The 23854-nt window shown below is 38.3% G+C and overlaps 2 protein-coding genes across 4 annotated transcripts; one reads left to right on the top strand and one right to left on the bottom strand.

Moving 5' to 3' along the window:
• Positions 1 to 213: 213 nt before the first annotated feature.
• Positions 214 to 12216, bottom strand: fbxw12 (F-box and WD repeat domain containing 12). Of its 2 annotated transcripts, XM_055188755.2 has the most exons (10): positions 11993 to 12206; positions 6856 to 6893; positions 6562 to 6731; positions 4817 to 4938; positions 4418 to 4624; positions 4124 to 4285; positions 3804 to 4014; positions 3174 to 3352; positions 1179 to 1309; positions 214 to 508 (listed from the first exon to the last, which is right to left on the bottom strand). In XM_055188755.2, exons 1-10 carry the CDS (start codon positions 12086 to 12088, stop codon positions 409 to 411), a joined length of 1416 nt encoding a protein of 471 aa, XP_055044730.2. In that variant the 5' UTR covers positions 12089 to 12206; the 3' UTR covers positions 214 to 408. The 2 variants fall into 2 exon arrangements, with proteins under 2 accessions (XP_055044730.2, XP_055044731.2); XM_055188756.2 differs by lacking the exons at positions 214 to 508; positions 1179 to 1309 and adding an exon at positions 2636 to 2854 and having other exon boundaries at positions 11993 to 12216.
• A 799-nt stretch (positions 12217 to 13015) lies between these two features.
• On the top strand, positions 13016 to 21523 carry mtg2 (mitochondrial ribosome-associated GTPase 2). 2 transcript variants are annotated; one of them, XM_055188760.2, is made up of 7 exons: positions 13016 to 13149; positions 13235 to 13343; positions 13422 to 13569; positions 18852 to 18967; positions 19373 to 19591; positions 20621 to 20759; positions 20844 to 21523. In XM_055188760.2, the coding sequence occupies exons 2-7, from the start codon at positions 13239 to 13241 to the stop codon at positions 21212 to 21214; spliced, it is 1098 nt and encodes a 365-aa protein (XP_055044735.1). In that variant the 5' UTR covers positions 13016 to 13149; positions 13235 to 13238; the 3' UTR covers positions 21215 to 21523. The 2 variants fall into 2 exon arrangements, with proteins under 2 accessions (XP_055044735.1, XP_055044734.1); XM_055188759.2 differs by having other exon boundaries at positions 13074 to 13343.
• The last annotated feature ends 2331 nt before the right edge of the window (positions 21524 to 23854 follow it).

Here is a 23854-nt window from a genome sequence, read left to right as displayed (position 1 = left end):
TAATAATCCTTTAGGTGAGTGTACTAAAACAAGAGTAAAGAGTGATAATTTAACACTACAAGCTCTATGCCAAGTTGCCAACTCCAGGTATTTTTAACTTATGTACTGGTTGACCTGAAAATTGACAGGGTACTGTTAAGAGAGAAACTGTACACACAAAAGAAAGACATTATAATATATAGTCGAATCCCAATCATCTCCAATAAATCAATATTTTCCCAGAATTATGATTTTATTTTTTTCTTATTGTACAGTTGTACAGAGAAGTACTTGCAATTAGTTTTCTATCCTTTGCCTTTCACCCAAAAGTACTCACAATCAGAGTTTTGACTTAATAATATTTCCTTTACGTTGGTTCATTCATTTAAGAGCATCTCTCGGCCAAATCAGGTTATGTTCGAAAAATGCTCAGAAATCAAATGTATATGCCTTCAAAACGTCCTTTCCATCCACTGACTCCACAGAGGCCACTATACTTGAATAATCACAGGCAACATTTGTGAATCCTCTGTGAATATATAAAAAAGACAAAATTACTCAATAACAGTCAAAACACAATGGGGCGGTTTCACAGACAGGGATTAGACTAGTCCTAGACTAAAATAAATATAAGAGCTGTCCAAACTGAAAACAATTATTTTTATATCTTAAAATACACCAGTGCCCTTAGTTTTACCTCAAAATGCACACATTTAATTTTTTTAGTAAGTCATTTTTTTTAAAAATAGTTATATTTCTTAATTAAACTAAAGCCTAGTCCTGGATTAAGCTAATCCCTGTCCGGGAAACCGCCCCAATGTGTTTACAGATGTATTCAACCAGAATAATACCGGCGTATTAGTTGTGTCAGTGTGTGTTTGCTACTCTTTACTGCTAAGTGGCAGTAAAATCACAGACTTTCATTAGGTGGGTGATGGTGCATCAAAGGCATGCATTGTGATCAAACTACACCTCATGTTTCTAGAGCTGTCAGCTATAGAAACATGGTAATAGTCAGTGTTGTAAGGCGTGTATTTTAATTCCTAATATTTTTATTGACCTACATCCAGTTTAGTCTTATCTAAAATCTATAGGACAGTGCAAATGCTATTTTCATACGTGAGTTTCACATGTAAACAGAAATATGCATTCTGGTTGATTACCTGCTGTGAATATTATTGAATGTGACAATGCTGTACCTGGACATTGTGTGGGAGCCTCCAAGTAAGTGATACTGGCTCTCAAGGTTAAGCCCATGTTGTTTATCATTTCTCCAGGTCAGTACTCGGAGAGACAGGTCACGAGATGCTGTTACCACCCTAAAACTATCCTGCAAGTACAGCAAGAGATGATGTTTATGAAAAAAATAATAATACCATGCATTCTATATATTTTCATACTTGAATTTTTTGTTTTTCCTTTATATAGGAGGTAAACTTGAATTTAATTAAATGTTTTGATTGTGAACCAATCTTATAAGCAAACAAACTATTCTCATTCACAGAAAACTCTTGGGGTTGGGCAGCATGCAGCATTAAACCATTCTCAGGTTTTTGTGATTGCCTAGTTAATTTAAAGTTACTGATTGTTAAGTTACTGATTTTTTGTTATTTTAATCTGGCTGCTTATGTGGTCGGGCAAGTAAAATTCCCTTTCACCTGCCCCTTCCACAAGCTTACAGTCCTGCCCAAGAATATTGGCACCATTGGTAAGTATGATCAAATAAGGCTGTGAAAATTCATCTGCATTGTTAATGCTTTTGATTTTTGTTATTTTAAAAATTCACAAAAATGTATCCTTTCATTGGATAATAAGAATTTAAAATGGATGGGAAATATCATTATGAAATAAATGTTTTTCTTTAATACACATTGGCCACAATTATTGGCACCCTTTTACTCAATACCCTTTTTGAAACCTCCATTTGCCAGTTTAACAGGTCTACATTTTCTCCTATAACGCCTGATGAGGTTAGAAAACACCTGAAAAGAGATCAAAGACCATTCCTTCATCCAGAATCACTCCAGGGTGCCAATATTCTTGGACAGGACTGTATGTGCACGGGCTCAGCCCCAGATCATGGCTCCAGCCCAATTTTACCCCAGTATGATGTATGAATGTTAAAGGAATAGTCTACTGATTTTCAATATTAAACTATGTTATTACCTTAACTAAGAATTGTTGATACATCCCTCTATCATCTGTGTGCGTGCACGTAAGCGCTGGAGCGCGCTGCGACGCTTCGATAGCATTTAGCTTAGCCCCATTCATTCAATGGTACCATTTAGAGATAAAGTTAGAAGTGACCAAACACATCAACGTTTTTCCTATTTAAGACGAGTAGTTATACGAGCAAGTTTGGTGGTACAAAATAAAACGTAGCACTTTTCTAAGCGGATTTAAAAGAGTAACTATATTGTATGGCGTAATAGCACTTATGGGAGTACTTCGACTCGCCTGAAAAGTACGCTCCCCTTCTCACTCTCATAATGGGAGAGGGAGGGTGTTACTGCTCCGAGTCGAAGTACTCCCATAAGTGCTATTACGCCATAAAATAAAATATAAAATGAGTAGACTATTCCTTTAACAAGTTGTACGTTTTATTGGACTCATTCACAGACAGTACGACATGCAGTAAAATGCTTGGAGCCATGCACAGACATTAAAAAAAAAAACTCAGCTCGTCAATGTCAGTTCTCACTTGGCCGTCCAATCACAGTGGAGGAGGGGTGGGATAAACATCACAACAACCAACCAGTGCATCGTTCAATGACTTCAACCTCAGGCGCGTAGTTAGCATCATCACTCCTGACTACTCCCCCTCTCCCTCAAACCTCCTTCAATATTACTGCACCTGAGGTCGCAGTGCTGCAAACTAAGTGACAATATGTTCTCATTTTTATCCGTTTAAAAAAATCGCTGTTTTATTTTGTGCCACCATACTTACTCATGTAACAGTCTTTAAATAGGGAAAACATGGAAGTGTTTGTTGGCTTCTAAATTCATCCCTGTTTGGATCCTAAGGAATGAATGCGGCTAGGCTAAATGCTAACACATTCACGACGTGCTGTACAAAGATTAAGTGCACGCATTGAAAAAGATAGGTATGTATTGATTCATTTAAGTTGAGGTAAGAACATAGTAAAATATTGAAAAACGGTGGTAATAAAATTAAAGCTTAACTTGCAACCTACCACACAAAGAGCAGAAATCGGCTGTATATGGTCCTCAAAACTAGCTACAAGATCCCCTGTAAGCGAGTAAACCTTTAGACAGTTTCCATCTGTAACCAGAAGGGTGTTGCTCCCTTTTGCCTCAAGAGTGAGGTCTGTACGATTCCTTTGTTCTATCTGAAAAGATGTAACTTGTTGAGCTGAAATAGAAAGAGATGAGATATCGTTTAATTTTGCATCCACTGATCTATAGAAATGACTGGATTGCACATAGCACATTAAAATAACAGCAGGAAGTGAAACCATTGTAAGTGTTTGGGCGGCCATATTGGTACAGTATCATGTATTTGCATCACAAAAACTACTTAAAGGCGAGGTGCACGATTTTTGAGAAACCCTTTGGAAAAGAAAGTCGGGCCGAGTACTAAAACACACTAATAGCCAATCAGCAATAAGGGGCGTGTCTACTAACCGACATTGTTGCCTGTGTTGCGCATGTATTTGACAGGTCTATCAAAAGAAGGTCCTGATTCTATTGGGGTAGGGACGTGTTTGTTTAGGTGATTTCAAATGTCAACACTGGCTTTCAGAGATCATGCACCCCGCCTTTAAACTACAAAAAAGTGTAGTTTCTTTGTCTTTTAGTCTAACCTTGTGGTTCCTTCTTATATTTGGATTCCTTCATGGTCAGGTCAAAGACTGAGACAGTTTTGTTGCTGAAGAGACTGTCTGTATGGATTACTGCGATTCGCGCATGATGGGAGGGAAGGAATACAGCAGCACAACAGCCATTGATTGACAGACTCTGACACAGACTTTCCTCATCCTCCTTTGGGTAACACACAGTTTCACTGTAGAAAACCTCCCAAAACAGATTTAATTTGTTATTCATTTAAATACAATTCACTATTATTAACTTCTTATATTCATCAACTTTTAATGTATGCTATGGATACGGAGACTTGATTTACCTTTGGGCTCAAATCCACATTTTCTTTGGAGGCAGCAAATATCCACTTTTTATCTGGAGATGAAAGAAGTAGGTCTACCCTAAATGAGTCGAAGACCACGTGCCTTGAAACTTCAGACAGTGCAGGACAAGTCAAGACAACTAGACCTTGAATAGATCCCACCTAAAGGGTTAAACATTAAGTTCAACTGGGCCAACTTTGGCAAAAATCATCTAACTGATCCAAAACAACAACAATACATTATTATTGTGTAGCAACAAAATTCATAAAAACACTTATGAACAATTATCATACCATGACAAAAGAGCTGTTTTTGTCATTGAATAACATCAGTGTGGCATTTGAGAGTCCTGACTCATATGAAGCCAGCTCCTGTCCGGTTAATCCCTCCCATGCTTTGATTGTTCCTGTGCAGTCAGATGTGACAACAACAGACTGAACCGGGTCGACTATGATGTCCTGCATAGGACTTTGAGCAGGACTGGTCCATAAATTAACACCCTAAAAAACAACATCAGATTCACTTGGAAAGTCACATTTTACTTTATGGCATTACATTTTTTGGGGGGAAATGCTAAATATTTATTTATTTCCTTCCATTATTTCTTTGTGATATTTCCCATATGTGCCCAGACGCTTTCATAGGGCATTCTGTCACATTTGTTTGTGTACATTTGAACGTGTTTGTTATACCTTCTGGATGTCCCATGCTTTGACTGTGCCATCTGTGGATGCACTACAGACAACTGGCGTAGACTTCCAAACGTCTGAGCAGTCATCATTTCCAACCAAGTATGCAAAACCAACAACCTTGCCTTTGGTTTGAGAGAATGAAAGGCATGAAAACAATTTGCTAAACAAAATTAATTTAGCAGAATTTAAAATGCAATTCCAACCAGTGTGGGGGATAACGCATCAAGCCCGATTTATAGTCGTGCGTAAGTTCTATGCCGTAGCCGTAGCTTGTGCGTAGCCTGACGTGCACCTCGCAAAAATTGAACAGCTCATCAGTTCTATGCGGACCCCAAGCGCTGTGATTGGTCCACTAGAACCCCTCCCATCTGGTAAAAAAAAACTGCGTCATAGGTATTTCCGTTTGCGACGGTGAAAACAAAGATGAGCCAAGTTGAGGAGTGATTTAACTCAAACTGCAACAAAATTCGCTGTTTATTTACTTCCATCCTTGCTGGCCTTCTCAATCATACACAACAAGTTGCTGTTTCTTCTTCAATTGTGGGTTAACTTGCCAAGCTTCTTCTTCTTTGACGGCCGCGCTGCTACTGTGGTTACACGAGTGGATACTGCCTACCAGTGGTCTGCGCGCGTGTTTGAATGTCAACGCGGAAGACGACGCAAAAGTATAAATGAAAACCGACGCGGAACCTACGCTGATGTGGCTACGCCGTAGGACCTACGCACAACTATAACGAACCCTATACAAGTAACGCGCATTACGTAATAATAAAGTAACGAGTAAAGTAACACATTACTTTATAAATGTACACATTAATATTTGAGTTACTTTTTTAAAAAAGTAATGCAAGTTACTTTTCAGTTTAATTAATTCAATTTAAAAGTAAAATAACGTACTGACGTAAACTGAACATATTAACGTAGAATTACCAAGCTGCCGCACAAGCCCTGAAAAGTGAAGCCAAAACGTCTCGATCGCCCCCCAGTGACTGGTCCCAGTATAGGTCATAAACCCCTCCTCCCCATGTTATTCAATGGGACTTGAGACCAATTAATTACACAATTATCTTTTTTCCGAAGGTGGTTTCTGTCATTTACTGTAGTTTTTATCACGCTGATGTAAATTCAAATGTTTGTTTTTAAAATAAGTTTGTGTTTAGTTAGTTATTTAATGATTTAAAAACAGTGGTGTCACATCATGATTGACAGCTGTGATATCGTGTGATATGCGCATTCTGCGAGAGCGGGGTCTTGATTTCGCAGCTTTACTTCCTGCTCACTACTGCGCAGGACTGGTCCCGAAATCACTACTGCGCAGACTCAAGACCCAAGATGTCAGCGCCATATCGGGACACTGACGGCTTCACTTTTAACCAATGGAAGAGAGCGAACAGGCGTCGTCCATCTTTTTTACAGTCTATGAGAATTACACACTCTTTGCGCCTGAGTGGGAACAGTTTGAGCCAGAAACGGAGATGGCAGGCCAGAGCTCGACATTTTTGCAATCATAAAAACACCTGCAAGGCCTGAAAGAGATCAAGCCTCAGCCAAGTAAGAAAAAGTAACGCAAAAGTAACTAAAAAGTAACATAAGCATTACTTTCCATGAAAAGTAACTAAGTAATGCATTAGTTACTTTTCTGGGTAGTAACTTAATATTGTAATGCATTACTTTTAAAAGTAACTTTCCCCAACACTGACATTGCTGCATCTGAAAGGGATGTATACTTGAAAGGGATGACTTACCTTTATGGCCTCGCAGGCTTTTGCAGGTGTAGTCTGCACATGACCTGCCTGATTTCATTTTCATCTCCAGATGAGATCGACGCAGATAATACATTTTCCATGAGGATGTCCCGGTGTCTGTGCGGAACTGGGAAACATTGCAGAAACTCCATTTCTGTAAACACAGTCTCCTATAAAAGAATTTGTTCTTGGTTAACTCCCACCAACAGCAGATATTAAGCCATTCAGCATCACAAGAAAAAAAGTTACTAATGGCTCGATTTTAGATATAGTATGTAATGTCTGGTAACTTACTTCCACAACCATTGTGTCTCTGCAGCATGGTACCAGTCCTAAACAAAAAAATACATTTGTAAGAAAACTACATATATGTAATCTTATTTATTTTTCTGAAGGGTGCCAGTGATCTGCGTCTTCCTGTCAACAACTAGTCCAACACTAATCCTTTTATCCAAAGCAACTTATAAGTGCATTACAATTTATACATTTTTATCAGTACCATATTTTCCGGACTATAAGTCACACTTTTTTTTGTAGTTTGGCTGTTCCTGCGACTTCAAGACAGGTGCGACTTATATGTCAAAATTAGTTCATAAGAGAAACCATTACCGTCTACAGCCGCGGGAGTCCGCTCTATGCTGCTCCTGTATTTCTGTAATTCAATGGATTCAGTGATGCTGAATGACTTCGGGAGCTTGGTGAACTTGATTTCACTTGTTATGTTAATTTAGCCTATTCAGATCTCCAGGTATGTTCTGTATGCTATTGTGTATCATGTAAGTAACTGTTAATGTTACGTTAACATGTACGGCCTTTCCAGATTAAATGTCTGTTCTTCGGCTTGGATTTTGTGAAATCATTTTCTAAATAAACGCGACGTACAGTCCACTGCGACTTATATATGTTTTTTCCTCTCCATGACACATTTTTGACTGATGCGACATTGCGACTTATACTCCGGAGCAAGTTCGGAAAGTGTGTGTGTGTTCCTTGAGTTTGAAGCCATTACCTTTCGTGCTGCTAACTCAATGATCTACCACTGAGCTATACAGGAGCACAATACTACAAATTATATCCCTAAATTTTTTTATTTAGGACTTATTTTGAAATTTAGGGAAATTTCTATAAACTATATCATATACAAACATAAAAAAACATTTTGTTTGGTTATGAGCAGACATGCATGCAAGGCAAGGTAATAAAAATTTTTAAAAATGACGTCTTGACTAATTTAATTGTAAGTAGAACTTTTATTAATTATTTTTTATTGAGTAACACAAAAGCATAATAAACATTATTATAGTTAATATATTAGACACTATTAGCCCGGTCTATGCGGCACCATAGACTGTAAAAAAAGATGGACGTAGTCACCCATTGGTTTCTGTCTTAGTATGCAGACCAGAACAGCACATAAACAATGTGGATTAAACAAATCACAGTTATATAAACTACACTGACAGTCAAAAAAGCAGAGGTTTTTGTATAGGTTTTGCTCATAAAACTATGTAAAACAAAGCAATGTGAACCTGACAAAGAGATGAGATTGTTGTACTGGTCGTAACCTGCACGGTACTTGCTGCAAATGCAGTCGGTGTGAAAGCACAATGGTCACGCGTGGCAAATGCTCATGCGCTGCTCACGCGTGGTGCGCTGTGTAAAACCAGAAAATACCCTTACCAAGCCTGGTCACCCCAAGACAGCAAACTTTAGCAACAAAGGCCCAATCTTCAACGAGATGAATTTCAGTCTATGAGCCATATGCATCATATTATGCCCATCTTGAAAGAATAACGGTCACATATGATGTAAAGCAGAACTCCTGGCATTGTCCTTTGTGCCAGGTCAAGAAGATCCTGCCTCCATATTAAATAAATTACAATAAGGCACCTTTTCCAGACTGAGCATCAGCTATGAAGGGCAGTCCAAAGCACAGATCAAACTACTCCAGTTTGTGAAAATGCAGAAGATGAAGCCGTAATGTACCCCCCCAACAAACGAGCTGTAATCTATGATTCAGTACATCACGAATAACAAGACGATCCCTACAGCTCTTTATTTTCAAGCACATACCCAACCAGCCTCATTCCTGATATGTTCTGCCACTGATACCCTGGAAATGTACCCTTACCAGACCTTCTGCTCATCACACCAAAGGCCGAAAGTTTTACAAATATAAAAATTATACATGGTAAGTAGTTCTTGTACAATAAAGATTTATAAAATACTAATTAACCCAGGTCTCAATATTACCTAAATGGTATTGTAGTACGGCTTAATTTTCTAATATTGTACTTTCAGACGTAACAACCTACTTAAATTGCCACCAATGTGAAATCCACTACAGGTGCCAAGAGTGGAAAGATGGTCTAAACAACAGGGGCGTAAAACCTGGGCCGTATACCTGCCTGCACCAGATCTGCAGACTGCTCATAAAAGGACAAACCCAGCTGTTGGGTTAAATCCGTGCTTCTCAATTAATTTCTGTCAAATGTTTATTTTCGACCCAACAATGACTTTGGGTTACAAACAAATGATTTGGGTTCGTCTCTTTAATTTTAGAGTAAAACATAAGGCGCTGCAGAAAACATATAATATAATATAATATACAAGTGTAAAACTGCAATTACACTACACGTCACATGTTTTACATGATCTTTACGAGACGTGTGTAAATGTGCACAGATATTCCAAAAAATCACTGGCAGTGTGAATGAACCAACTTCACAAGATCCCAGACACGTTATCAGTGTATTTTCTGTACTCTGTGAAAGGGCTTTTGTTGATTTCTTTAGTTTAATTATTTAAACCAAGTAAAAGCAATTGAAAGGTTTCTTGCTTAAGGGCACCCTTCCACCTGACATCACAGAATCAAACCTGTGACCTTCGGGTGACCTTAAAGTCAGACTCTCTAAACCAAAACAGCACCTTCATTAAACATTAAAACATTTGACATTAAACAGTAGCCATACTTTGACAAGGACAGATTATGCTATATTGATTGTTGGATTTGTAATACCAAAAGCTCTAGATCCTTTTAAGTTAATACATACAGTACAGTTAAGGTTATTTTCTTTATGTCATTAAATCTCTACTATTATGAGCTGTTAAAGGGGACATTTGACAAGACTTTTTTTAAGATTTCAAATAAATCTTTGGTGTCCCCAGAGTATGTATATGAAGCTTTAGCTAAAAATAGCATATAGATAATTTATTATATCATGTTAAAATTGCCACTTTGTAGGTGTGAGTAAAAATTAAGAGTTTGGTTCCAAACCCAATAATGCTATTTAAAAAAAAAAACGAGTTACTTTTATTATGTTTTTATAACCTTAAGATGCTATGTGAAAGTTTGTAAAAGAAAATAGTGGTTTTCATCTTGTCACTTTCATGGTATAGAAAACACGTTTTACCGAAATTATTTAAAAAGGATTTATTGCGTTTTGGAACCAAACTCTTCAAATATGCATTTTGGGTGTGCACTTTTAAATGCAAATGAGCTGATCTCTGCACTAAATGGCAGTGTCGTGGTTGGATAGTGCAGATTAAGGGGCAATATTATAGAGACAGCTCGCAGTTATACTAATTTGAAAACCACGCCTACCGGGGGAAAACAATCCAACCGTCTCCATTGACTTTGTATAGACCTTTTGCGTGTTTGCAAACAGAGATGACGTTTTTTGTGGGCGGAGCCCAACTGGTGGCAGAAAGTGAATGCTTCTCAATAGCTGTGTGAAGTGTTTTAGCGTTAAACTGTGATTTTTATTGATCCGGTGTTCTGTAGAAGTCTAATGCCCCTATATTTCTCTTAAGTGTAATGTTTCTAATAACGTTTTCACCAAGTTACGTTTATTTTTTAAATAAATTAAAAGTTTAAATGGCTTGGCTACTGATATGTGTGCATGTATGTAATGTATATGTGTTGTTCTTTATTGGTAAATCAATTATTTTTACAGTATGAATCGCTGAAGTACTTATAAGAGTATTCTGTATAATATCATTTATTAAATATTTCATCATTTTCCTGTTTTCAATTTCTTCCTTTTATTTATAGCCTACGCGTTTGTTCTAAAACTATTATGTTTACATACAAATTAATTTGTATAGGCCTGTTTATATATTATTAACACTTAGTAAACATCATAATTAAGAACAAACAGTAAGAAGACATAGACTAAGATAGAAGGTAAAATGAAGTAATAGTAAAAAAAATGAAAACTTTAATAAATGGTAATATTATTGATATTATGAACTAATTCAAATCTTTAATCTTTCTAAATAAATTATAAACGTAATGTGATGAAAACGCTATAAGAGACACATAGAGGGAACAGACTTCGACAGAACACCGGATATCTTCTCTAATTATTTTCTATTCAAATTATTAAAAGATTTTTAGATGATTTCATCACTCCAGTCTGTCCGGTTGATTATTGCAACCATAAACACCTACATTTATCTTCAAATGGTGTCTTCGACGACGGTATACAATAAAAATGAAGGTCATCTATTTTGGCATTCCTATTCTGACACTCAACACCACAACAAGACATTTTCTAGTGAGTTATATTGTTCGTTTCACTTGTGTCTCATTCATTTCCACAGTTTTTCTGCCACCACATTGCGCAACTGTGACATCGACTCGCAAAAGGTCTATTGCGAGAGGCTGCCTCCTTGTAATTTCTGGCTTATAACAAAAAACTGAATAATGCCTAAAAGTTGCTGTGTGACAAGGTGTACAGCTCACAAGCCAAAAAACACAGAAATACGTTTTTATAAGCTGCCGAGCCGTAAAACCCAGCCTTTAAGGAGAACAAAGTGGATCACGACTATACGTTTCTCTCTAGTGGGTGGAGTAATAGTAGTACTATGAAAAGGTCGACAGCATGGTTTTTAGGTTTTGATGCATTGCGCTCTGTCTCTATCCCTTTCTGACATCACAGGGGGAGCCAAATTTCAATAACCTTTTTTTGACATGCTTGCAGAGAGTTGTTTATCAAAACTTAGTTACTGGGTTGATATTTTTCACATTTTCACATTATGTTGATAGAAGCACTGGGGACCAAATTATAGCACTTAAACATGGAAAAATCGGATTTTCATGATATGTCCCCTTTAATGTTTCAATAATGGCTAGCAATGCAAAGGAGCACGGAGCTCCATGTATGGATGCAAACATAATTTGAATCAACCATATACCATGTACATAGACATCTATGAAAAAGGTCTTGATGACAAGAATTAATCTTCTGTTGGACAAAAACAAATTAAAAACATCGCAGTGGAATGCAACATTTTGAGACGAGACCCTTGGTTGCAATCATAAACAACTAGCACAAGACTTGGGTTTAGAAAATCTTTGGGAATAGTAGATCTAAGTTCAATCAGCGAATTAGGTGGCCATCCATAACCCGAGTTTTTCATCGCTTACCTTACAAACCGTTGACACACTAATTAAATCTTCATCCGGAAGAAGGGAAAATACAGTGATCAAGCAGTCCAGCGGTAAATGTGGACAAATTTCCATTCCTATTAATTTAATAATTCTTAAATGATTGCCAACGACGCCAGTGAGTTACTTCCTAGCAACTACTTTCAGTTTCGCGATGACGTCACATATGGACATATTCTACGGCAGAGGTTCAGGGACATGAAGAGATTTGTACTACAAAAAATGTTTTCATAGAAAGCCAGAGTGGTGTAGGTGCAACCTGACGATACAAAGTGTGCACGCGTAATTCTGCTTAAACAACGTAAATGTGTTTTGGCCAACAGCGAACGAGACATGTAAAGTTTACTATTTACAAAATAAAACATGACGTAACATAAACAAAACAAAACATGCTGGATAAATAAATAAACAACTGGAACATAATGATAATGTGTGGTGTTCTGTTGTAAACCAGTAGAGGGTGCGCAAGCATAAAGGATGCTGCAAAAAACAAGCCCTGTGTCCAACTGCAGCCACACAGCGCCACACATTTCGGGCACACGATCCAAACCACCCGTCTCAGACAGGTGTCGTAAGGGGCGAGCCCGCAGCAGACGTTTTATGACATACATGGAACACGGCGATTTGTCGTTAGTTTCTATTATTTTATGAACAGTTAATGTAGGCCTATATATTAATTTATAGTACCCACAAATTAACGATGGTGTGCACATACTTCACATTTTATTATTGAACTTTTGTCTTTTTATCAAGCAGTTTCTGTATTAATGCGCTTTTAAAAAGAAGAAGAAGAAGAAGAAGAAGAAAGAACTCAAGCACAGTATAAAATATAATGCAATTATTTAATTTTTGAAAGCAATAGGTCTAATAAATATAATTTGAAGATCACACAATTAAGTAAATAAGTGTTTAATTATGGAATAATATTCTTTTTTTCTATTAAAAATATACTGTCAGCAAAGTTATGCTTCACACTCCAGTCCAATAGGTGGCGGAAATGCGCCTTTAAGTGGGTTTGCCAACCGCAATTAAGAAGAAAAGAAGAAGATCGACTCTCTGCAGCTTGTGCAACTCACGTGTGTGTGTGTGAAGTTGTGCACATGATGAGTTGTTTTGGAATACAAGGACGAAATAAAGTAGATTGCAGTTGTTAAGTACTAGGTTTACTCGTAATGAAATATAAACATTTTTAATTGATTATGTTTTTAATAATTTCAATAGCAAAATGAGGCTCCTACAGATGTATTGGAGGACTGTGTGTTCATGTAAAGAGCGGATGATTCACAGAGCACACAAACACTCAACAGCACAGCTCTCAGAGAAGAAACTGGTGTGTCCTTCAACTGTACAGACCTATAAACGCATTTGCTTATCTTCAGTGTTTAATGACCGCTGTGTCTTCTCGCAGAGCCGGTATTTTGTGGATCATCGCAGGGTAAAGGTTGTGGCAGGTGCAGGGGGCGATGGAGCTTCCACCTTCCACAGTGAGCCCAGGAAAGAGTGGGGTGGTCCAGATGGAGGTAATGGCGGTTCTGGAGGAGACATCATCCTTAAAGGTATTGAAGTAACGTTAACCAAACAGCAGGGTTTTAGAGTTTGAGCGATATTGCAAACATTCTGATGTTTTTGCTTGCGATTTAAAATTAAGCAAAACACTATATTGTTGGACACATTTATGCCCAAAAGCAGTCCGCCTTGTCATTTAAAAAGCCACTAAAATGACCACAAAAAAAGTTTACATATTTATTGTTGTGGTGTACCACAGTACTGTTGTTTGAATTAAAGTTCAAAAAACGCATTTGTTTTTCTCATAATATAGATATTTGCAACATCTCTCTCTAAAACACTTGATTGCAGGGCGTCTCTTCAAAGCCCCACCCCCACAAACGCCAAGTATACTCTGATTGGTCAGGGATTCTAAACGATTGTGATTGGTCAATCCTTGTAGCGTTCGAAATGTCTATTACCATAATCGGGTTTCTGCTTCTCATGCGTGTACAGATAATCAAACACAATGGTCTCTGTAAACTGCCTCTAGTAGGCTATTGCATCGGTATTGCCTTGCAGTTTGAGCCTGAATCAGATTTAGAGAGTTTGCAGAAAGAAACAAATCTAACAGATAATCCTTCCCAAGGACGAATCGAGCAGGATGCTTCACAATGCTACATTTGTAACCACCTTACACTTCGGCTGTGTTGTGGCTGCAACCATAGATATGTATAAAGGCTAGATGGCTCAAGGCGGAGTCCCTAACGGCATCACCTGGCGGCCATCTTAGGACAGGGCGCTCGCTCACTCGTAGCATTGAGTTTAATGGTGCAGGTACTTTTAAATGACCATAACTTGCTCAATTTTCTACCGATTTTCAAACGGTTTGGGTTTTTACAAACGTTATTAACGTGGCTATAATTCTGGATGCTTTAACATGTTTCATGAATTTATTTTTTATTTTTAGTATAGGTATGCAGTGTCATAGGTACATCTTTGACGTTTATAACAAACCAAACCGTTTGAAAATCGGTAAAAAATTAAGCAAGTTATGGTCATTTAAAAGTACCTGCATCTTTAAACTCAATGCTACGAGTGAGCGAGCGCCCTGTCCTAGGATGGCCGCCAAAATGCAGACGTTGCACTCAATTGGCCAGCAGCGCGGACGAGCCATCTAGCCTTTATATCTATGGCTGCAACAACAGGGTCACGAAAATTCAGACCTCTGTAATTTTTACATATTCAGAAATAAAGGTAAACCCCTGAATAAATAATCAGTGTATTACAATTCTTCATTTAAGTGTCTGCATAGATATTTAGTGTCTGTAATGTAAACCCGCTTTATGTCACAGCGGGGCTTTTTAGACAGAGTGAGAGCACAGGTGCAGCAGTACGTGGCCACTTGTAGTCATTTTCGGTGAAGCTCTGCTGTGTACTGAAGAGAACTGGACTAGTTGTCTGTCACATAATAACCTGTTACTCTCGTTCATTCTGTAAAAGCATGACGGCAAACCTTGGTGCAGAATTGCTTTATAATAATAAACACAGTCGATGTCCAGACACCAAACATCTAAATAGCTAAAATAAAATATCATACACGCGTTCTCCGCAGCGCAGACCAAACTCTCTCATCTAAACACACTACATTTATCTGAGTGTTGCGCATGGGATTTAACACAACATGCAGATAGTTTTGCGCCTACTATTGTTGTACAACGTCAAGTTTATTATGAAAGTAGACAAATACTTTCTTGCAAAAAAGGCGCAGTGAATACAAAATATTTTTTACTCTCTTTAAATAGACAGTCTATCTATAAATAAGTATGAATGAATGTATAAACATGCCTGTTTGAAATATGGATCCAGAAAGATCGCTGTCTACCAATTCAGCACCATTCCCATGGACAGCAGCCGCTAACATCGTAAGTAATAAACGTTTTAAAGTCTTCATAGCACGCTATGTTTAATTAAAAACAACGTTATTGAGAAACACAGCACTGAGTATAAATGTAAGAGGTGTTACGAGGTTTATAGAAGCTCCGTCTCTCTCCACTTACTACTCACACTTTTACCGCTGCACGCGCGGCTTTTGTCAAATGAGTTTGTATAAGCGAGAACTGCTTCATTCGTTTTATACACCGAATAAAACGAATTGTTTATGCATTTGCTTGTCGATTTAGAGCTATACAGGTTTAAACAGCGGTTGAGTTTAGACATACAGCAGGTTACAGTACGTTAAAAGGCTTAATTTAACATGCACGCACAAGAGACGATCCATTTTACAGTCCTCTGAAGTTTACAAGTTTACAATGTAACACTACACTGCATGATTTGAAACGATTACATTGTAACATTGTATAGTTTTGTATGATTTACTGAATTATCCACACAATATGGCGCAAATACGCGTGAAAAATTCACATATAGGATGTCAGTTTATTTAATTATTTTTAACAATTTGTTATATTTTCCACAGCACTGCGATCGTACACAAATAAATAAACACATAATAATGTATACTGGTTGTGAATGTGATCCTAAAGCACTACAAATTAGGTACAGATTAATCCTTTAGAGGGCAAACGTTGCACAAATCCAGCCTTGACCTCTACATGTTTAAGGAAGCAGTGATCACAAAAATGACTAGAGGAGAAATATAGTTTCTGGTTACAGTGCGAATGAATTGCATTGCAACTGTTTATTGCATAAACTGTAACCACTATTTCACTTACTCTGTATACTGTACAATATTTTTTTACTCTCTCGTATAAAAAACAGTTTCTTCTAGACATACTGAAATCAATAACTCCGCAATACCGTTAGCAAACAGACTTGGGCTAGTTAACAAATCAGTTCTCTCTGACAACAGCAAGTGGGTGGGTATAAGCAGCTAGTGGGCGGGCATTATTCAAATGCACACGTCCACGTCATCAGGTCACGGAAATAACTGTAGAACTACATCTCAGGCGTTTACTGTAGTACATTAAAAATGCCTTCACTTAAAGGGAATATCTTCCTTTAAATTGGACTGTGAGCTTTGTAACTCTGCACATCCCTTTTATGCTCAAAACTGCTACATTATACTGTAACTAGAGTTAAACAGTTGAAATCCATGAAAGGGGCTCTTTAAAAAGCCACCCAGACATTCCGTTTCTGCTGACATAGAATAGAATAGGTGCGTGTTTTTTATTTATTTTTTTATTGTGGTATAGCATATGTACAGTACATAGTTTGTACAAACTAATACAGCTCACAACAATTAAATCGATAAAATACATTTTAAGAAAAAACAGCTGGGTGTACAAAAAGCGAGAAGGGAAACAAACATTTTGAGGGGAACAGGATCTGCTGCTTGTGTGTGTGTGTTTACATGCACAAAATAAGCCACAAAAAATGTGCTTATTATAGAAACGTGTTTTCGTCCGCGTTTAAATTGGCTATGCAGAAAACCAGGTTTTTTTTAACTGAGCGCCAGCTTTTTTCAGCTGGGCCTTGCTGTGATTCTTCTGTTTTTTTAAAAGTCGTTGTGAGCGCGGGAAAAATGGTAGTTGCTGGCTTTTTGAAAAACACAGCGCTTCCATTGAAAACAATTGAAAGCATAAGCCGGCCACAGGTGTAAAAGCTTTGATGTGCACACCCCCTTAAGGTGCATTCACATTATAAGCGATTTTGTCGCTGTGTGTCGCTCATCTCTTTCAACAAGGTTGTTAGGGGGCGTTTCTAAATCTGGTTGTCATAAACAAATGAGTAACGGTACATTCACACGGGAAAGAAGCGTTAACACTTGACGGAAGGCTTGTCTGAAGCGTGGCCAACGGCCAATCACAGTGGACGCTACACATCCTCCGGTCTTCCATAAATGTAATTGGCTGTCTTTGCCTAGGTTATTTGCATAAGGCGATCTGATTGGCTGATGCACGCGTTGCCGCTTAAAAAGTTGAGACATTTTCAATTTCTGCCGCGGGCTACGGCAGTGACGTAGCACCTACGGATCCGCAGTTCAGTTTGGCAACGCTTGACGTCACCCATTAAAAGTGAATGGAAAGCGCTAATGCGTACGCCCAGCCCCAGTGTAACAGTACATTCACACGAGGAGAAAGCATTAACGCTTGATGGAAGACTTGTCTGGAGCGTGGGCAACAGCCAATCACAGTGGCTGCAACACATGCTCCGGTCTTGTCAGGCAACGACAGTGACGCGACATTGACGAATCCACTATTTAGTTCGGCAACACATGACATCACACATTAAAAGTAAATGAGGAGTGTTAACGCTTTTGCCCCATGTGAATGTACCGTAAAGGCCAATTCGCACTGGTCAGACAAACTAAGACAGCGTCTATGTAAATGAGACTTTAGAACGTGGGTGTCTGTTGGTATCTGTTGGTGTCTGTTGGTGTCTGTTGGAGTTGGTAGTTGTCTGACCAGTGTGAATTGGCCTTAACATCCACTCCACTAACTGACGAGAGACAGATGACTCAGATGACAGGTGAACTCCACTGCTTCGCTGTCATTGGTAGTAGCTCCAGAAAGTCGCTCTTCATTTGCATAAAGTTAACCTTTTCTCAGTTATGTTGCGCGACTGGACAAGCCACATCCGGTCGCCAAATGGTCATTGTTGCCGGATATCGACGAGCTTCCATTGAAATGAATGAAATTGCGCCGCTCTGCTACTGCTAGTCGCTGCTAGTCTGAATGCAGCTTTAAGCTTAGGGTATGGCATGATTTTCTCTGGTCATACAACAACGACATTCCCAAATAACAGAACCATAAATACTAGACCTTGTTAAAGGATTAGTCCATTTTCTTTAAAAAAATCCAGATAATTTACTCACCACAATGTCATCCAAAATGTTGATGTCTTTCTTTGTTCAGTTGAGAAGAAATGCAGTTTTTTGAGGAAAACATTCCAGGATTTTTCATTTTAATGGATATTAATGGACACCAACACTTAACACTTAACTCAACACTTAACAGTTGTGACAATCGTTTCGCTGGATAAGACCCTTGTGCCTCGTTTGGGATAATTTAGAGTCCTTTGAAACTCTGTTAAAAAACCTGTTAAGTGTGGAGTTAAGTGTTGGGGTCTATTAAAGTCCATTGAACAAAAAAGACATCGACATTTTGGATGACATGGTGGTGAGTCAAATATCTGGATTTTTTTAAGAAAATGGACTAATCCTTTAATGAAACAAACAAACGAAAGAAAACTGTGCGTACGTTTTTTTCCACTTTTATCAATTTGGACGTGAGCGATGGCTACGGTCAAATCTGGTTTCACCTCGTGTATGCAAGTTTTAGTTAGCGTTAAGAATTGTTATAATTGATAGACGTTCTGAATTTTTCCACAGTGCATCCACATGTGAAATCACTTGCCTCGGTGGCAGCAGTGTATCATGGAAAAAATGGAGAGGCAGGAAGGAGTAAAAACCGCTATGGACGGAATGCCAGTCCCACCTACATTTTAGTGAGTTTTACCTATGAAACACATTTCATATTTTTTCTTTTTGTAATAAAATACAGTTTTGTAGCTCTGTATTATCATATTGACTCCATAATCAAACATTTAATTGATAAGATCATTAATACTCCAAATCACTACTTTTCTAATGGCCTCATACATTTGGACTGTGGACTTTCTGTCAAGAACTTCGGTTCCATTGCTTGTATGTATCCCATGAAAAGGGTTATTTGGATTATTTAAGAGGCTCAAAAGCTCTCCATTCATTTTACTCAATGGAAATAATTACCACTACATTCTTCAAAATCTCCCCTTTTATGTTCTGTGGAAGTTAATTTATTCTTGGTTTACCATTTCTTAAAGACACCCATAATAATGTTTGTGAGTTGTATTTAATACATTTCTACACAGGTTCCTATGGGCACCATTGTAAAGGAAGAGGGTAAGACGGTGGCAGACCTCTCGCGTCATGGGCAGCTGTATACTGCTGCCTATGGAGGTGCAGGGGGCAAGGGGAACCACTTTTTTTTGTCCAATGAAAACAGAGCTCCAACTACCGCCACGCCAGGAGACAAGGGACAGGAACGGATCTTTCAGCTGGAGCTGCGTACCATGGCCCATGCAGGATTGGTAAGAGTAATGCTTGCATTTGATAGATTATCTGAGAAGACCAGATCATGGATTAGCAAAAAGTACACCAATGCATAAAGCATTAATGTGCATTTTAGTAAATGTTTTGGGAAATTAGCAAGCGAAAGAGGTTTCCAACAAACTCCAAACCCTAATTTAGCTTTGTGTATAACTCATCCTGCAACATTTGTGTACTGTTTTAATTGATAAACCTATGCTGGGTTGTTTTCACCCAAATGCTGTGTTTAAAGGGACACTTTTTTTGAAAATATGCTCATATTTCCAGTTAAACATTTGATTTTTGCCATTTTGAGATCCATTCAGCCGATCTCCGGGTCTTGCGCTACCACTTTTAGCATAGCTTAGCATAATACTCTCATTCTGGCGTAAAAATCAAGGACTTTGCTAATGTAACATGGCTGCAGGAGGCGCAATGATATTACGCAGCAGCCGAAAATAGTCCCCTTAGTAACTTTCAATGGTAGGGGACAATTTTCGGATGCTGCGTAATATCACTACGCCTGCTGCAGCCATGTTACAGCAGCAAAGTCCTTGATTATTGCGCCAGAATGAGAGTATAGTTCCTAACCATATTGGCCTAGAAAATCTCAACTAAAATTTCCGTCGGTCTTAGTACTCGATGTGACTACAGAAGAGTCAAGTTTTAAATAGAAAAAATATCCAAACTTTTTGGTTATTTTTTAGCGCAATGCTAATGGTCTATTCAGATTCAATAGATTGTGCTAAGTATGCTAGGTGTGGTACCGCCGGACCCCAGGATCGGCTGAATGGGTTTCGGAACGGTAAAAATCAAATGTTAAACTCTAGGGGAGCTGGAAAATGAGCATATTTTTAAAAAAAAGTGAAGTGTCCCTTTAAACAAGTAAGCAACCATTCAGCACATTGACTGCTGCATAGCAGTACTCTGGTAATACTGGACAATGTTTTTTTTGTGTGTTTTACAAGAACCCAAAGTTTTATTGTGCATATTTGACTGTAGAAAATATTTTACTTTGTTTTTCTGTGCAGATTGGGTTTCCAAACGCAGGAAAGTCATCTCTCTTACGTGCCATATCTAATGCCCGACCAGCTGTGGCAGCTTACCCCTTTACCACACTAAACCCTCACGTGGGCATTGTTAAATACAGAGACCACGAGCAGGTGGCAGGTGTGTGTTGAGCACTTTTGGTCTTTATAAGAGAACAGATAAGCCACGTCATTAAAATCCCTTTCTGCCTTTTTAAATTTGCAGTAGCTGACATTCCTGGGCTGATTCCAGATGCTCATTTGAATCGTGGCCTTGGAATTTCTTTCCTACGACATGTTGAGCGCTGTCGTATTTTGTTGTACGTACTGGACATGTCTTCTGCAGAACCCTGGGAGCAGCTGCAGCAGCTGTGCTTTGAACTGGAACAGTACAAAACAGAACTGTCACACAGACCTAATGCCATCGTGGCCAACAAAATGGACTTGCCGAATGCTAGGAAGAACCTTGAGGCTTTAAGGGAGCATGTGGATCAGCGGATCATTCCTGTTTCTGCACTAACAGGAGACAACATAGAGCAGCTCATCCTACACTTGCGAGAGCTGTACGACAGCTACCCGTTGGACAGTCACAAGTGATATTGCAGAAATTCATAAAGATGATTATCTGGTACAGGGGTCTCCAACCATCATGCAGATTTTAGCTTCAACCCCAATCAAACACAGGTGAAGCAGTTAATCAAAGTGTTTAGGGTTGCTTGATAATTACAGACAGGTGTGTTGGAGCTGGGTTGGATCTGAAGTCTACACAATGGTAACTCCCCAGGATATATGTTTAAATAATTAAACATTATTTAAGGAAAGCAAGTTTTGAAGTTTTCATACAGATAAAATGTTGTAAATGTGAGGAAAACCTGAAATTCCAATAAAATTCCAAAAAGCAAACGATTTATTATTTACAATTTATTGATGTTAGACAGAAATGCCTATACAGCGGGGAAAATAAGTATTCGACGCATCAGCATTTTTATCACTAAGGGAATTTCTAAGTAGGCTATTGACACAAAACTTCCACCAGATGTAGCCATCAAGTCAAATATTGATTTCATAGAAAGAAATCAGAACATTTAAGTATACAACTTGAGTCATAATAAATAAAGTGAAGTGACACAGGAAATAAGTATTGAACACACTTTATGTAATACTTTGTAGAAAAGCCTTTGTTGGTCATTACAGCTTCTAGGGACCTCTTGTATGGAGAGACCAGTCGTCTGCATTGCTCAGGAGTAATTCTGGCCCATTCATCCACACAAATGGTCTTTAAATCTTAAAGGTTCCTTGGGCCTCTTTTATGAACTTTAATCTTAAGTTCTCTCCTTAGATTTTCTATAGGATTTAGGTTAGGTGATTTCTTTGAAACCACTTCATTGTTTTCTTGGCCTTGTGTTTGGGATCATTGTCTTGCTGAAATGTCCACCCTCTTTTCATTTTCAGCTTTCTGGTAGATGGCAGCAGATTTATATCCAGAATGTCCCGGTATATTTCTCCATTCATCCTGCCTTTAATAATATGAATTCTGCCAGTACCCCTTGCTGAAAAGCAGCCCAAAACCATGATGCTTCCACCCCAAACTTAACTGTTGGTATGGTGTTCTTGGGGTGGGCAGTGGCATTTCTTCTCCAAACATGGTGTGTAGAATTACTGCCAAAAATGCTTTCATCTGACCATACTATACTGTCCTACAAAAGGCTAAGTGCGGCAACTACGCAAACACTGAAACCGAGCAAAATGCCCTTAAAGTTGTTTTTTTTACACCAGACAGTCAAACATGCAATTTTGGCACGTACATGTTTTTCTCAAATGGGACAATATTGAACCAGGAGACTTTGTCACAAGACACAACAAATCTCACAAAGCCCATTTCAACCCTTAACTCAATTTTGACCAAATGCTTAGTTACTGCACTTTGGCTTTGTAGAACAGTATAGTCTCCCAATAATCCACAGGCTTCTCCAAATGCTCTTTCGCAAACTATAACCGAACCTCAACATGCTTTTTGTTCAGCAATGGAGTCTTGCGTGGTGAGCGTGCATGGATGCCATGGCAGTTCAGTGCATTGCTTATAGTTTTCTTTGAAACAACAGTACCTGCTGATGCAAGGTCTTTCTGAAGTTCTGCCCGAGTGGTTCTTGGCTTCTGGAGAACTCTCCTGATTATTCTTTGGACTCCTTGGACAGGGATCTTACGTGGAGCACCTGATCGTGGCATGTTTATGGTGAAGTGATGCTCTTTCCATTTCCGGATAATGGCCCCAACAGTGCTCACAGGAACATTTATAAGCCTATAACCATTCCCATCAAAATGCTTTTCAACGATAAGATTATGAAGATCTTGAGAGAGTTCTTTGCTTTTACCCATCATGAAGTCTTTCCTGTGTGCCTCCTGGGTAATGAGACTAAATTAGCACTAAAGCATCTGATATCAATTAGTACTGATAGGGGCAGGGTTTCTCTCTCAATACTGACAGATTTCAGGTGATGATCTGGCTTTCAATGCCATTTTGGACCTTGTTCTCTTCATGTGTTCAATACTTATTCCCTGTGTCATTTCACTTTGTTTATTATGACTCAGCTTGTATACTTAAATGTTCTGATTTCTTTGTATGAATTCGACATTTGGCTTGATGACTGCATCTGGTGGAAGTTTTGTGTCAATGGCCCGCTTGGAAATCCCCTTGCTGATAAAAGATCCTGATGTGTCAAATGCTTATTTTCCAGGCTGTATATTGGTGCATACATTGAATATCCAGGGTAGATAGACACATACAGCCACAGAAAAAAAATTAAGAGACCATTCAAGTTTTGCCTTTAATCATCATTTCGGTATGTATGGCAGCCATTCCGTTTCAGTGTCTGTTGAATTTCAACAAAAGCAAACCTTAGGAGTGGCATAAAGTCACCCAACAGCAATATGAACGAGTGAGAGCATACCAAGACACAGGAAAGTTGTTGGTTTTAAAAAGTGTATTAATCAGGGTTATTCCAACAAATACATATTTTCAACTTTTTAAATTCACAAAAATAGACATTGGTATTAGTGGTAGCCAGTATGTTTTTTATGGCTGATAATCAGAAAGCTTTATGGCAGATGTAACACAAATGTTATTACAGTAAATATTAGACAAACAAAATTGGTGAAACTACATAAAGATTTGTTATGCATAACATTTATAAATATACTTAAAAAAGATTTACATGACAATTAATGTGGATCTGACAT

This window comes from Misgurnus anguillicaudatus, chromosome 13, assembly GCF_027580225.2.
Source record: "Misgurnus anguillicaudatus chromosome 13, ASM2758022v2, whole genome shotgun sequence".
Lineage (NCBI taxonomy): Eukaryota > Metazoa > Chordata > Actinopteri > Cypriniformes > Cobitidae > Misgurnus > Misgurnus anguillicaudatus.
This window is presented reverse-complemented; position numbering and strand designations above follow the sequence as displayed.

Bases quoted from the DNA above. Each gene is read 5' to 3' on its own strand.
- fbxw12 (XM_055188755.2), bottom strand. From the start codon at position 12,088: ATGGAAATTTGTCCACATTTACCGCTGGACTGCTTGATCACTGTATTT. The intron at 4,939-6,561 runs GTAAGTCATCCC...CTCAAACCAAAG, and splicing joins AAGCCTGCGAGGCCATAAAG to GCAAGGTTGTTGGTTTTGCA. The intron at 4,625-4,816 runs GTATAACAAACA...GTTGTTTTTTAG, and splicing joins AAGCATGGGACATCCAGAAG to GGTGTTAATTTATGGACCAG.
- mtg2 (XM_055188760.2), top strand. From the start codon at position 13,239: ATGAGGCTCCTACAGATGTATTGGAGGACTGTGTGTTCATGTAAAGAG. The intron at 13,344-13,421 runs GTGTGTCCTTCA...GTCTTCTCGCAG, and splicing joins AGCTCTCAGAGAAGAAACTG to AGCCGGTATTTTGTGGATCA. The intron at 20,760-20,843 runs GTGTGTGTTGAG...TTAAATTTGCAG, and splicing joins AGACCACGAGCAGGTGGCAG to TAGCTGACATTCCTGGGCTG.